At 46.6% G+C, this 15239-nt stretch overlaps 1 protein-coding gene across 1 annotated transcript in view; it reads left to right on the top strand.

The window, feature by feature from the left end:
- The first annotated feature begins 3482 nt into the window (after window positions 1-3482).
- RHEB (Ras homolog, mTORC1 binding) overlaps window positions 3483-15239 on the top strand; it is a 38658-nt gene continuing 26901 nt past the window's right edge. Inside the window, exon 1 of the mRNA XM_082291163.1 lies at window positions 3483-3733. Within this exon, the coding sequence (XP_082147289.1) occupies window positions 3682-3733 (52 nt within the window). The 5' untranslated portion in view covers window positions 3483-3681. The remainder of the gene's footprint in view (window positions 3734-15239) is intronic.

Raw genomic sequence — 15239 nt, 5'->3', positions numbered from 1 at the left:
CTTTGTAACCTCTGTGGGCAGCTAAGGCTGTGCTGTGCCTGTGGAAGCATGCCCGGTGCAAACACTGGACACACTTCAAAACACTGCTCGGGAAGGTCCCGCTTTGCTGAAGGACAGAGCAGGTAATTGTGCTGGTAATTGCTGCTGCAGGAGTTGAAGGTACAAGTCAGAGCTGTTCTGTGTTTGGGATGTGAGAAGCTGGCTGCCTGTGGGTTTGCACGTACTGGATTAGCATAAATTACTTGGCTGTTGAGTTACCTTTACTACATGAAATCTATTATGGTTTTTCCTCCATCAGGGAAAAGTAGATACAGGCAACATAAGAAGAGTCATGCTCCATTTGTCCAGCCTCCCTCAACATCCTGATCTCCCCACAGACACTCACTCCACCGCTGCTTGCAGTTTTCCCCTTTGGTATCCCCTTTCAGAACCACATCTGATGCGTTGCATTCTTTGACCATGCTGTTATCTCATTTACAATAACATTAATGTCATTGATCATCTGAACTGATCCCAAGGCTGCATGTGATTTGAGGGAGTATCTGGCAGAGGGAGACAGGGAAAAGGCCTGGGGCACAGCCAGGGCAGAGGCACACAGGGTATGGCGCTTGTCCCAGAGTTCTCTGAACTCCTTTGTAGCTCACAATTTGCAGTGTAGACATAAGGAGGCTGCAGCAGGAGCAGGGAATGTACAGGCAGAGCCCTAATTCCTCATGCTACTGATGCTATGGAATGCTGCCCTGGGAAAACACAACCTGAGCATCACGCCTGGATTCTTCTAAGGGAGAGAATTTCAGCAAAGGGGTACTTGGTGTGGGAGGCTGTTCAGCCCTAAACACACAAACAGTAAGAGTTCAGACAATGCCTGGATTAGACACCCACAGCCACAGGTGTGCTGTCCCTCTGCTTAAAGCACTCTAGGAAGTGTTTAGATTTCACCTGGGCAGGAGAAATGCAATGACAGCCTTACCACAGTCCAGATCCTCTCATCTCTGCTTAAGCTACTGCCGCTTGAGTACCAGTGTCCCAGAGTGCTGCCAAAGGCCATCCGTAGTGTCAGCCAGCCCTAGAGCATGGAAAAACAACAAACTTCCCTGAAAGCTCCGTATCTGCCTGTATTCCAAGTGTCCCAGCCAAGATAAAATGAAGCACTGATGTGATCCTGCTGGAGTAAGTATTATTAGCCAATTCTTTCCAAAGAAACCATGGAAGAAGAGGAAGTTTAGGGTTTTTCTTCAAAACAAACCCATGCCCAGAAAGGATGAGTTCTGTGTTCCTGCTGACAAACATCCTAAGGTGAGACAACTCCATTACAATTTGAGGCAATAAAAGGGGGCGGGGGATGGAAACCCTGCAGCACTGAAACCCCCTAGACAAGCACAGAGCCAGGGGCAAATTAACAGAAACCAGATAAATAAATAGACATGGGTCCAAAAGGTGAGTGGGATAAGAAAAAGTAAGGGAAAAGACCTAATCAAAAGAAGTGGAGGGAACAAAACCAGAAACTCCCACAAGTGGAAAAAATGCTGATGCTCACCACTCTGAGCATGTGGAGGGGTACAGATATATTTTCTGAAAATACAGATTAGGTTTCACCAGAGTAAAAAGCCCAGCGCCAAAATACAACAGGCAAGTAATTAGAGCTATAAGGAGATGGAAGTTGAAGGCATAACTACCACAAACATCAGCTATTTTTCCAAATCTACGTATATCATTGGAAGGTAATTCTTCTCTCAGTCCTCTCAGTCTTCTGGTTCAGTAAAAAGCCCAAATTTTGGACCATGGCATGGTTCCAGAGGGAGCAAATGTAAAGATGATGGCACAGCTCCAAGGGTTGCTTCTGCAGGTTTACGGCTACTGCAATCCTCATGTCCTTCGTAAACAATTGTCTTTTTTTAAAAGACACAAGACAAAGAGGAATATGGTGCTGTACATCAGGCAGGGCTGTCCCTCTGCACCTCTTGGAGAGCTTTGAACAGGATCCCTGTTTACAAAGGCTGGACTTCCACAGGCTGCTGCTTTTCTGCAGGCCCCCCAAGTCCCTGCGGGGCAATGCTCGAGGGCTGTGATGAGGTGGGAATCTGCGCTGTAGTGAGGGGAAAAGAGAAGCTGGACACAGAAAATGAGCACGCAGAGTTATATCACCACAGCCATCACTGAGAAAGTACAAAACCCCATGTTTCCTCATGAAATGACTATCCTTCCATCATGTACCTATGCACTGAAGGCTGTTATTCCTGCTGTTATATATATACACCAGCACTTGTCCTGTAAAACCCCATAATCCAGAAGATGAAGGGTATAATTAGACTATCCCAAAAAATGCAGCTATCTCCTAAAAACCTGTCTGCTCCTCCAGAAGCGAATCACTTTTGTGTACAAATGGCTTTCTTTAGCTTTAGTTCCCCGCCCTCTCACTAGGTTAGATGAATATGTGGGAATTGATGGGTGAGATCAGGGAGAAGCCAGTCCATGTCACTTAACATCACTCAGCTGTTAGGTTGGTTTATTTGTACCCTGCCATAGTCGCGTGTTAGGTATCAGTGTTCCCCAAAAAGATAAGATGCACATTGAAAAAAATTACTTCTAACTAACACTCATTTTTCAAAAAAATGTGGAAAGGGCAGACTATTAACCCAAGGTGTTCAAAATCAGTAGCAGAGGGGGAAAGTACAACTTTCCTGTTCTTCATGTCTTTCTCCCTTAAATTCTGCATCCATTAGGTGTTAACAGTCACCAGCAGTACATGCAGCTCTCTTTTCAAAGCGGAGAAGTCTCCACGGCTTGAATCTCATTTCGATGCCCCCAGACGCCTCCCCGCCTTCCCTTCCATGCAATTCCCAGCACTTTATCGACGCTGGGACCCGACGTTTCTCCATAAATCATCGGTGCGCACGGCGAACGCTATGAAGAGGCACCGAGATCAATTCAAACAAGCGCCACAGCCCGGCCGAGCGGCCCTTCCCGGGACGGGCCGTGACCCTGCAGCCTGAGGGCCCCAGGGAGGCGAGAGGGGCAGATCCCACTGCCCGCGGAGAACCCTGGGACGGGGACAGAGATGAGGATGGGGATGGGGACCGGGACGGGGATGAACAAGGTGACGGGGATGAACAAGGTGACGGGGATGAACAAGGTGACGGGGACTGGGGACGGGACGGAGACAGGGGCAGGGACTGGGGAAGGGCCGGGGCCGGCCGCGGGCAGCGCGCGCGGGACGCACCAACCGCCGCACGCCGCGCGCGCACGCGCGCGAGCCCTTGGCGCGCGCCTCCTCCCCTCCTCCCGCGTCCCCGCTCGCCCTTGCCCGCCCGGCCCCGCCCCCTCCCCTTCGAACGCGGCCGTTGCCGCGCCCCGGCCAATCCCCGCCCGCCGCCGCCGCCGCGCCGACCAATCGGCGGGCGGGAGGGGGGCGCGCGCCGGGCGGGGGTGACGCAGAGAGTTTTTTCCTGTGACGCGCAGGTGCGTGCGCGGGGCCGGCGCGCGGCGGCGGCGGTCACGTGGTGCGGCCCCGCCGCTGCCAGCGCCGCGCGTCCCGAGCGCGCTCCGGCCGCCGCCGCTCCCCCCGCGCCCCCCGCATGTCGCTGGCGCCGCGCCCCGCGCCCGCAGAGCCTCCCGCCGCCGCCTTCCGCAGCCGCAGCCGCCGCCGCCCTTGATGTGGTTCGGGGCCGGGCGGGGGAGAAGATGCCGCCGTCCAAGTCCCGCAAGATCGCGATCCTGGGCTACCGGAGCGTGGGTGAGCGCGGCGCGGGTGTCGCGGCGGGGGTGCGGGCGGGGTGCCCCGGGTGCCGCCGCATCACCCTCCCCCGCGGCGGCGGCAGGTGCAGCGGAGGCAGCGGCGCTTCCCGCCGCCCCGAGCGCGCAGCCGCGGCCCGAGGGAGGGAGCGAGGGAGGGCCCCGCCATGGCGGCGCCGCAGAGCTGCGGGCCCGCGGCTGCCGTGCCCTTAATAGGAAGTTTCACCCCCCCCCCGCCCGCCCTGAACGCAGCCTGGAAAAGCGGGATCGGAAGAGTTGGGGAGAGGGTTCCTGCCCCGTCGGCTCAGGGATGCTGGGGTCCAGCTTCATCCGGCGCTCCCTGTGGAGCGAGCCCGGAGAAGGGCAGCGGAGCTGAGGAAGGGTCTGGAGCGCGTGTCCTGTGAGGAGCGGCTCAGCCCGGAGAAAAGGATGCTCAGGGGAGGCCTCGTCGCTCTCCACAAGTCCCTGACAGGAGGGTGCAGCCAGGTGCGGGTCGGGCTCTGCTCCCAGGCAGCCAGCGTTAGGACAAGAGGACATGGTCTTAAGCTGCACCAGGGGAGGTTTAGGTTGACCATCAGGAGGAATTTCTTCCCAGAAAGGGTGATCAGACACTGGAATGGGCAGCTGAGGGAGGTGGTGGAGTCACCGTCCCTGGAGGAGTGTAAGCAAAGACTGGACGTGGCACTCGGTGCCGTCGGTGACACGGTGGTGTTGGGTCCTGGGTCGACCTCGGTGGCCTCAGAGCTCTTTTCCAACCTCGGTGATTCTGTGATTTAGAGCCAGTTTGAAACGCTGGGGAAGCCAGGTGGATCTGTTGCCTGTGTCCGGCCTGGTTTTGCCCCCTTGGAGGTGTTGGTGCGGTAGCAGCAGCGCAGCCGCTGTTCCCGAGGGGTCGCGTCGGCTCCGGGCTGTCCCCAGCACGGCGCTGCTGGGACAATCCAGCACGGGCTCATCCACTGGGACGAACTTCCTGGAAGCGTCCAGCACGAGTCTATAGCAGCTGATAGAGGGTTTTGTTCCATACAAAAGGTGTGATCCTTTCTCCCGCATTCACTGTCTTTGATGGAGAACGGTTTCAGATGTTTCAGCATTCGGGTTCTTGAAGCAGAGGGTACCAGGCTGTAGTACAGCCGGTGCTAATCGATCAAACTTAAAAGCATAGATCAATGTGGAAGATAATGTGTGGTTGGGGGGAAAAAAAAAGATGCTACGGAGAGATACTACTCTGATATAAAAGGGGTTTATACATTAAAGTAATGGCTGTATCAGTAATTTGTCTTACATGGCACACAGCAAAAAGAACCCTTTAAAAAAGCTTTTTTAAATATTAAAAAAAAAAATAAGGGGAGCTGTTTCTTGGACTTTGTGCATAACTGCAGCCAGATTGGTGTAAAAAGGATGATGAATTCGTCCAGTCCTTAAACAGAACTGTGAGTAGTAGACTGATCAGTTTGTGCAGTCTGTATGGCATCACTTGTTGCAGTCTGTTCATTGTCTTGTGTGTTATGTTTTCTTTCTTCTTTGAGCACTGGTGGGAGCAAGCAATGGGGAGTGTGAGTGGGAAGGGAGAATGCTTGAAATTCTGTCCTTTGGAAGTCTGTGATGGGGACTGGGTTTACTGTTGAGCTTTGGTCCCTCATCTGTTGACATTGACAAGAAGCAGTCAAAAAATCAGACGTTAGAAGGGTGTAGGACCAGTTGAGGAAAAACAGAGAAATAGTATAATGTTAGTTTGGTTGGTGATGTGAGGAATAGCACTCATGGAAGGGATGGGCAAAAAGTTACCTAACTGTTAAAGTCCACTGCTGAACTTCCTCAGCTTAAGTTTTCTGAGACTAGTGTGGAATTGGGCTTGATGGGACAACGCCAGTTTTATTAGGAGAGCAAAAGCTGTATGAACAGAGAATTAAGAGGGGGGGAAAAATCTGGTTTACTGGAATTTGCCTTTCATTGTCATTAAATTTCTAGGCAAATAGTTAGGTAGAAGTTCAAGCAGTAGAAATGGGCCATTGAGGTCGTACTTCCATCTTGTAAAGCTGTCAGAAAAGCAGGAAGGTTAAACTGTGAGATTTAGGCTGAGTACTTCCCCAAATACGCCTCCTAAAATGCAGTAGGATGGGGATTTAGTTTGGCTTCAGGGAAACTTTTGATTAAGTCTTGCTTTGTATTATGATGGCAAGAATATCACTTGAGCCCTGGGTAAGAAAGAATATAATCTTGTTTTAGGACAAGTGGTTGGGTGGTAGAAAAGGAAGTACATTTGTTTTGGAGGAAATGCTGCATTGTATAGAAGTAATGCTCATTAAAGTGGGAAATAATTCCAGCATCTGAAGGACTGGAAGGAAATGCTTTCTACATTTCCTTTTGTAATTAGGGAACAGCATTGTTTTGCTATTAACATTAATCTTGACCCTGGAATGAGGGAAGCTAAGTCTGGTGAGTTGTAAAATGCTTGCAGTTTTTTTTATAGGTTGGCCTGAATTCTTAGGTGACCTGCTGTGAGAAGTTGGGTGCTCCCCCTGTAAGTACAGTGTTTGAGATGAAGCTGTCAGAAAATGGGGAGCTCTTATTCCTGTGTATCTCTCAGGTGCTGAAATAGCCAGGTTTTGATGATGTATTTCAGGCACTGAGCTGTTCCCTACTGCTGATGATTCAATGATGCTGTGGGTCTCTCAGGTTACAAGCATGTACAGGGAAGGGTGGGCACGTCCTCCACGGCGATTTGTGAAACAGGGTCTGAAAATTGTACTGGCTTCGTGCTAAGCCCTTGTTTATTTTACTTACATTAAATTTTAATCTTATCCCAGTGCTGTTGTCAGGTAAACTAGAGGTTGGGAGTGGTATTGTGGTATAATAGTTCTTGGAATAGAAAATTCAGGAGTCTGCTTGTTTGAATACACTCCCTCTATCTTTCAACACCACCGTCAAGCCTTTCATACGTGAAACTCTTATTCTTTGCTGATGGGAAAGATCACAGTGGAAGCCTCGTGAGTTCCCAGGCAGGCATACTTTCTGAGATGCAGACAGAGTATTTGCCAGGAGCTTCAGGAGTTGTTTTTTGGTGATGAAGACCGATTATCTGTGGATATAGCATGCAGGTCGTGGCATGACGTGAGACAAAATCGCGCAAGAATGTCTCTGTTGCGTTTTGCTCAGGCTTAAATTGGTCTAAGAAAGTTAAATTCCATTATGTAAGTGTGCTTGTCTCAGCAAGGTTCTGAGTAGAAATCAGATGGATTTCATCCCAAGATCTGAATAGCTTCACAGCAGAGGAACTTGACTTCCATTACTGTTAGTTGGGAAGTGACCAGAGTGAACCAGCTACTTGACATTTGGTTCTGGAGGAAGTCTGTTTTATGCATGATGAAGCATAACATTTTCTAAAGTTACTGCCTTCACTGAAAAGAATCTTCATACTTGTATTGTGGTTATAATTTAATATATCACAAATATAATTGGAAATAATGGATTTGCTTAGAAATAAATCAAGCAGGACTAAGATTTTCGGAATCTTTTCAGAGTAACCGCCACTCTAAAAAGCAGCGTAGTAGTCATCAAAAATGCTTTGTGCTCAGTTTCATTCTTTCTCTGTTTATAGAGCAAATATGCAAATTCAGACCACAAGTGCCTGTATGAAAGAAGAGGTTTCTTAGATCATCTTGTAAAGTACCTTATTACTGGGATTCTCTGTATTATATTGAACTGATAGATTTAAGATAAGCAGGGAGGTGGTGTTTGGATCAGCCACTTCAGTCTTAGGTCATTATCTCAGCCTGGTTTCTGCTGTTCGTATGAGTTGTGCTGCTGGTTTTACAGACGTACTTGCAGAAACTGGAATTCTCTTTCTGAATTCTACACGTTTGGACTGGTCATCTGAAAATGCTCTCCTGGGAAGTTTATAGCTCTGAGGGGGAAATCCAGTTAATAATAGGGGTCTTAACCGGTTTTCTTCCCCAGATAAATAAATCAACTTGTTTTGTGTGGGTGGGTGTAGAGCAGACCATGCTGCAGGCAGAAGTAGTCACGGACTGACTGCAGCATGCAGGTATCAGAAAAAAATCCTGTGATGGAACAAAATGATCTGTCAGGGTTCGTTTTGTGTGGAAAGGCTTCCAGGTGGTTGTATTAAGCTTAAAAATGTCTCTCCCCCCTCCACCTTTCCTGAAAAGCAAGAAGGGCAGAAAAAGCAGTACCTTCAATATGGACCTGTAAATAATAAAAAGAATTGTTACGGCAAAACGTAGTTATGGGGTTTGAAAACATGAGTTGTTTGAATATTAGGAGGTTTGCACTGTAAAATGGAGCTGAGGCATTGCTGTTGGTGTCGGAAAGATGGCATCTGCTCGCACAGCAGCGTTCCGCCCCGAGCAGGGATCCCTCTGGGATTGGACGGGGAAGTGGTAATTTTAGCAGGCGATAAATTGCCCGTGTAAATGTCAACAGAGGAGGAATGGAGAAATTACCACTGTCGTGTGCTGTAATTTGGTTTACACAATCAGCTGTGTCCGCAACATGGGAAAGCCTGAGATTTAACAGGAAAATTGAGCGGTTCGGGAGCCAGCTGATACGTAAGGTTAACATTTTCCCGAGTCCCTTGTAAGTGCCAAGATGACTTCCACAGCTCTTCCCTCGCCAGGGCCGCAGTTGGCTCTGCCAGGGTGCGGCAATGCTGCGAGGAGGAAAGGTTGCAGCTCCCAGGGGACTGGGATGGGGCTGGAAATGCCAGCTTTAATTGCATTTCGGTGTTAGTGACTGCAATAGTGGCTACAGCAGGGAAAGTTGCTACAGAGCATTTGATAGCAGTAGCTGGAAGCACTAGAGGCAGCATGTTCAGCTGTAATATCAAGCCACCGTAGGGTTATTTGAGGACACTGCTCCAGGATTAACTCTTAAATTGCCTACTCTGATTTGTCAGTGGTAACAGTTGCACGTTTTGCTTGTATATATGGGGGTGTTTTGGTGTTTGATTACACAACTTAGAGTTAACACTGACAGGAAAAGCCAAATGAAATGTGGATCCTGTAATTTATAAGCTATATAAAGTTGGAGCTCTTCATTTAGATATACTACAGTGCCTTAAGTATAGCTTCTGGCTCAGGCAGCCACCTCTGCGGTACAGGCTGCTGCGGAAACTCGGCATGACCACGCACCCGGGATTACAAGAGCAGGCTAAAAAGTGATAAATGCCGATTTTGATTAACTTCCTGTAGCTCTCCTGAAGGTGATGTCCAAGGGCGTACTTTAAAAACTGCTCAACTTAATTGTGTATTCCATCCAAAATCGAAGCAGCTTCTCTGTGGGATGTTCATAATGCACTCAGGCTCTGCGAATCCTGCATGAGTCAATTGGCTGGTGTCATCTCAAATTATCCTAAATCAGAAGCTGCAGACATGAAGCACGGTGCGTAAAAACACGAAGCAGCCCTTGTCAGTCGTGAGTTTGTCTCCTTAAGGATTTGAGAGGTTCCCTTTTGTTTTCTAAGGTCTGTATTTGAAGTGAGTGGCAGATTTGTTGTGAACTTGATAATGTGAGAAAGGAAAATGTGCTTCCTGAGTTTGGGGAATGGTTGTTCCCTAAAATTTCTGTCTTCCAATCCTGGTCTGGACATTTGCATTCCAGTATGGTTCCTGCAACTTGGTGGCAGCTCTCCTGTAAATGAGGCTATATGGGATGGGGGGAAAAGGGGAGAATATGGACAAAATCCATCTTATATGCTGCCTAGCAAGCCTTTTAACAAGATTTCAGATTATTAAGTTTACTAAAAGCATATTAATATGGACCATTACATGTTGAATTTCATTTTTGAGAAATACAAAGTACAGGGGATTCTGAATTGGGTTTTTTGTGGGGAGAAGTCGCTTGTATCAAACTTTTCACAAGGAAGTAAACTGAGGCAGTTTTTGAGCAAAGCACCAAAACAGGCTTTCAGGTGCAGCTTTTCTCAAGAACATCCAAGCCACTTCCTTTTTTAATTGCCATGTAATGAAGGCAGCTGCAAATGAACTCTGTAGGGTGGGGCATCTCTTGGCCCAAGTTGAGCTAATCCTGCACTGTGGCCGGAAGTTGGACCTTGCTACCCCCACCCAGGTGCTGGCACTGGTGTGATGGAAGGCTGTCCACCAGCTCAGGGAATTGATTGCTTTGAAAAGTAAAGCAACCAGAAGGGAAAGTTTTTGTATCCTTCAGCTGGTTGGCTCTGTGAGTGCAGCCCTGACAGGGGGAATGGGGTCAGGAGCACAGGCTTTTGGGGGAGGATGGTGGAGGCTCTTTGTGGCTGGGCAGACTTTCTTTCACTCAGGCTTGTTATGGAACCACACGTGTGTTTTCCTCCACCACCTGAAATAGGTGTGGATGCCTTTTGGTCAGCTTTCAGCAGTGGAACTTCTGAGCTGGATTTGTGCTCTTGATGGAAAAAGATGGCCTTGTGCAGGTGGTGAGGTGTGTGCTAGGGAACCATGGAGAAATCAAGTTTTCAAGGTTCTTGTTTAAATAACCTTCTGTAGTCAAATCTAATTGATTCATGCGGAATTGAGGAAAAGTTAAATATTTGACCTGGGGTAAACCTAAGCCGTGTTCTGAGAGTCTTCAAATTCAGATGATGCCTCAAGTGATACAATCTGGAATATTCTGGAAACACGTGCTATTAAAGATGTTGAAATGGATCAAAGCCAAAGCTTCAGGAAAAGACCTCTAAGAACATGGAATCCCTTAACCCAGTGCTGCCTGGTCCACTAGTGAACCATGTCCCTGAGTGCCACATCCACACATCTTTTACATACCTCCGGGGGTGGCGACTCAACTGCTTCCCTGGACAGCCTGTTCCAGTGTTTGATAACACTTTCTGTGAAGAAATTTTTCCTACTATCTATCTAAATCTAAACTTCTCTTGGTGCAACTGTTTTCTCTTGTTCTATTGCTTGTTATTTGGGAGAAATGACTGACCCCCACTTTGCTACAACCTGTCCAACGACGTGAAAGACATTCAGGGTCACTGATTGCCTTGCTACTTGGAAAGCTAGTGGAAACAATCTAAACTGTGTTGCCTTTCACCGTGGTCTTCTGTCTTTGGTAGGATACCCTACAAAGGATCTGTTTCTTGCAAATACTGGTTGACTCCTCAACTTGGTTGACTCCTTTGGTTGTGTTTAGCGACAGTTGGAGCGCAGAGATGAATCACAGCTACGGAATTGTTGAGAGGCTCTGGTTCTTCCTCAGTTTGCCGTACACACTTTGGTTGCTGGGCATGTACATTTTAAGAATAGCTGAATGAAGGATGCTGGATGAGACAGTGGTGAATGAGGCAGTTGTGCTAACAGATGACACGGGTTCTGAAAATGCAGATTTTGGATTATCAAGCACAGTGTTCCACAAGATGAAGTTAGGACAAGCAAAAGAGCGGCTTGAGCCTTGGGGGCTCCTGCAAAAGGGAAGCCCACTGGAATTTCTCATGGGATTCTTATGTGAATTAGAGAGCTTGAGGCTAGAACACAAGGAGGAAATGTACAGCAGTTTGTTTTGGATGGAATCATCAGGAGTTTGTGGGTAATGGCCAAAGGTTATGAGGCATAAGACTACATGCATGATTTCTGAAGGGCTTTTAAGGAATGAAAGACCCTGTGTGACACTTGGAAGATTAGTTCAGAAAAGTTGTGGTCTTTCTGTGTTACCTAGATATCAGCTGCTGAATTCACAGTTCCCTGATAGATTATGCTTTAAACAGTGAATTTTTCTTTCAACTTTTTTTTTAGTATAACACTAAAATCTCAAAGATTGAGGAGTCTGTATTTCTGGGATGGTTGTCAGTGTTCTTGGGTATTTTAGATTACAGGAACCAGAACATCATGTGTGCCAAACCTAGTTATTTGTGTTCTGTGGGGTATGGAGTTAAATTAATTTTAATTTGGAAAAAGAGGGAATATATAAGTGGTCCTCAGTGTGTGGATGTAAACATGTGCAAGTGTAATACAAAATTAGGATATGAACGTGTCTCTTGACAACATTGTCTCCAGAGTTAGTGGGATACATCTGTCTAGCTTCAACAACTTGTCACATTGTATTGCCAAAACTTCATTCAATATGTATGACCTCCTTTAAAGGTACTCTTGCTGTATGCAAAAGAGCTGGGATGCAATATGTAGGAAAACTCCATTAAATCTGTCCCACAAACTGTCAAAACAATCAAGCACTTGACATTAATGCAGTAAAGTGTATTTTGCTTCAGGGCTTGTTATTCCATCAATAACAAATTTTGGTCTTCTGAAATCTGTTTCAAAATTAGCATTTTTTAATTAGAACTGGAAGTTTCTGCTTTGAAATGTGCATATAAACAAGCCCCATGTTTCTTAGTGTGCTGAAGTACCTTGTTCTCCATTGCTTTCTTGGAAATGCTGTTTGCTTCTTTTGTATGGTTTGACCCTGGTGAAAAATTCTAAAAGAAGGTGTTGGTTGTGCTGTTTTGACCTTTGTATGTTGAGAAAAAACATCAAAACTCTTCATAAACCTTTTGAGGTTGCTAAACTTAAGTGTAAAAAAAATGGTTCCGTTGGAAGGTAATTCAAGTTTTTCTGAATAGTGAAGGTAGGAAGAATAAGTTGTCTGAATGTTTCAAAATCTTGTTCCTTATGCAGAGTGTATAGGAGTCTTAGGCACCTAAACCTTTTTTCTGCTTCTCTGTCCTCAACTGCACATTTTTATCACACTTTTATCCCCAAGTGTGGTGATAGGACAGAGGAGGAGCTAACGTGAAACTTGCAGAACTGATGGGTTGATGTGCAGTGTGCAGCAGACAAATACAATGTTCTACTGTGTCTGCCGAAGCCTGATCTGACTTTAGGTTGTCTTAGACTGTAGTTCAATACTCAGCTGCTTGTCCAGGCTGTATGGTTGTGCTAGTGGAGCACTGGGAAGTGAAGAATCCAGCTTCTGTTTGCAAGGGCTTCCTCAGGTGCTGGACCTGGACTGGCTGGAAGATGCTTGATTGAGAAAAAATGGAAAAATAATTTCATGTCAAGTTGCAGGTGTCATCCTCATTTATCCCCCTGGGATACTGTCAGGTGGTTGGGGGAAGGCGGGAGTGAGATGCAGTAGTGGGCTTTTTTTTTGATTTATTCTGTGTTTTTCTTCTTCCCTGCAAAGGTCAGAGTTTTGTATTGTGACCTTTTTTGCTATATAAGATGAAAACTGAAGATAGGAAAGTATGATTCTTATCCAAAACCTGTTCATTTGAAGTACCTTGTGAGCCAGCAGATGGATACATGCTGGTTAGGAAGGTAAGAAAGCCAGCTGGCTGTCATGGCAGGCAAGAACTTGATAGTATGATGTAGCAAACAAGGGTTACCTGTTTTATCTTCTCTGCCCTGTGGCAAAATCAACTATGTCATGTCATATCTGGCAGATCTTTGGCTTAAATTCCCTTAACGTTTCCCAAGGTTGGGGGCTCTAATGATTCTCCTGGTATTCTGCATGGTGTTATTCTTACCCCGGAGTCTTGTTTTTGCCCTGCTGTTTTACCCATGTGTGTCATGCAGAGATTTTGGTATATTATTACTTTAAACCTTCCTTACTGTTGACAGATTATCCTCTGTATTCAGCAGCTACTCCCGGGTAGATGGGTAAGTGTGTAAATGCAGGAGGCTTGCAGCCAGCATTGGCAGGGAGGGGTTGATGACTAACTCCAGCTGGGTAAAGTGCAAGGCTGTGAAGATGGCATTTAACAGATTGTGGCTTTCTTCGACCCTGATAAATAGAGGGAAGGAGCTTCACATGGTAAGCAGAAGTAACATGGAAGGTGGTGCCTATGCAGTTAATTCAGAGAAGATCTAGAGTTGAAATGGAGAAGAGACAACGGTAACAACAAACGCTGATTGGAACCTGGTGATGAGGAGAGAGTTGTGTAGAGGAAGGAGCAGTTCAGGCACACCCTGGTTTTTATGTTGGCATGGTTGTTTATAGATCCACTGGGCTTATGCAGGAGAAGTGGTCAAGGCTCAACAATGTGAATATTAATCAGAACTGTCCTAGTGTTTACTAGTGGATTTGTGGACAGAGATGTGATGGAGCTCACCATGTCCTGCTCTGCTGGAGGAAGGAGTCAACACAAATCTTTGTCAGTATCCCTGAAATCACCTTCCCTCTTCTGTGTTAAGAGCTTTTGGTGTTGTCAGGGTTGGTACTGCAGTGCCTGATGCTTCATGCAGCCGTGGGGACTTCCCCGTGTAGGAATAGCAGGTGAATAGTGCTGTGTGCTGATGTTGTGTGCTGGTAGCAGCTGTCCCATGAGTGTCAGGGTTTGCTGGCCACATGCATTGCTGGCATTGGGTTCATCGGACCTTGGACCATCAGTGGTGACACAAAGAGCCTGAAACATTGGCTGACCACCTCACAGATACATACTGCTGCAGGGTGGAGCTGTCTGTTTTTGCCAAGATCTTCTAGTGGTTATTATGCAGTTTGATTTGTGTATTTTTATTATATGTTGTAAAAGTAGCCTGTCCTTGTTGGCACAAATAAGTTGTGTCTTCCAGCTTTTGCTACAGTTGGTGGAGAGCTCTGTGGACCTCCCTTCAGAGTAAGGCTGAAACTTCTTAGCAGTAGTTACAGAATGTACATCACATTATTTGCTTGGATGATGTTACAAAGAGAGGGAGTATTATCATTATTGTCTTGTCAGGATTTTGTCAGGTACTTGCCTTCTGTCATCCTACAGCAAGGAAAAGAGAAATACATCTCTTACTATTGTTCCTGCAATTCCAAGAAGATCCTGGGGCCCTCTGGTCATATGCATTTCAATGGTACTGCCAAGATGGTCTATTCCTCACCCATTTCAGGTGCTTTTGGTATTACTTGGTGTTACAATATGCTCAGGGTCATGTTCCTAGACTTATGTTCTTAAATGATGCCAGGAAAGGTTTGCTGACATTTTCAGAGCCTTGGCCCTCTGCTTGGTGGTTGCTGTAAGCAGTGGTTGATGTATGGTGGCCACAGTGTTGGCAACCATGAATCCTATGGCTCCAGTCCTAAAGGTCCTTTTTAGGGAAGACCTGCATGTCATTGGAACTGAGGTCTTTCATCTTGGTAAGGTTTCTCTTTTTCTCTTACTGGTTTGAAAATACAAGTGAGACTTGCAGAGGGAAGAGTTCATCCTGCTGGTGACTGCAGCTGGAATGATCCACTTCAAGAAAGAAAGGCAACTTAAGTTGTACATCCTAGCAACCTTTAGCCACAAGAAACTGACCGGCAGTGGGGAGTTTGATCCCTTGTGTGGAAACTAAAACCTTGAAGATGGGAAAGGGGAATGCATTAAAGCACGAGAGATGTGTTATTTCTGATGACATAGCATTTAAAACTGATTTAATGATGAAACAATGGCAGTTCCTAAAAGGATCTTTCAAAGGCATTTCATTTCATGTTGTACCTACCTGATGTTTCAAGGAAAGGTCAAGTTTATTCAAACACCTAAGTGTGTGTGTAGGGAGAAAGGACTTGGATTCTACCCAGCAGCAGAAGTT

This window comes from Coloeus monedula (assembly GCF_965178545.1).
Source record: "Coloeus monedula genome assembly, chromosome: 1".
NCBI classification, from domain to species: domain Eukaryota; kingdom Metazoa; phylum Chordata; class Aves; order Passeriformes; family Corvidae; genus Coloeus; species Coloeus monedula.
Note: the sequence above shows the minus strand (reverse complement) of the source record. Positions and strands in the feature narration are given on the sequence as shown.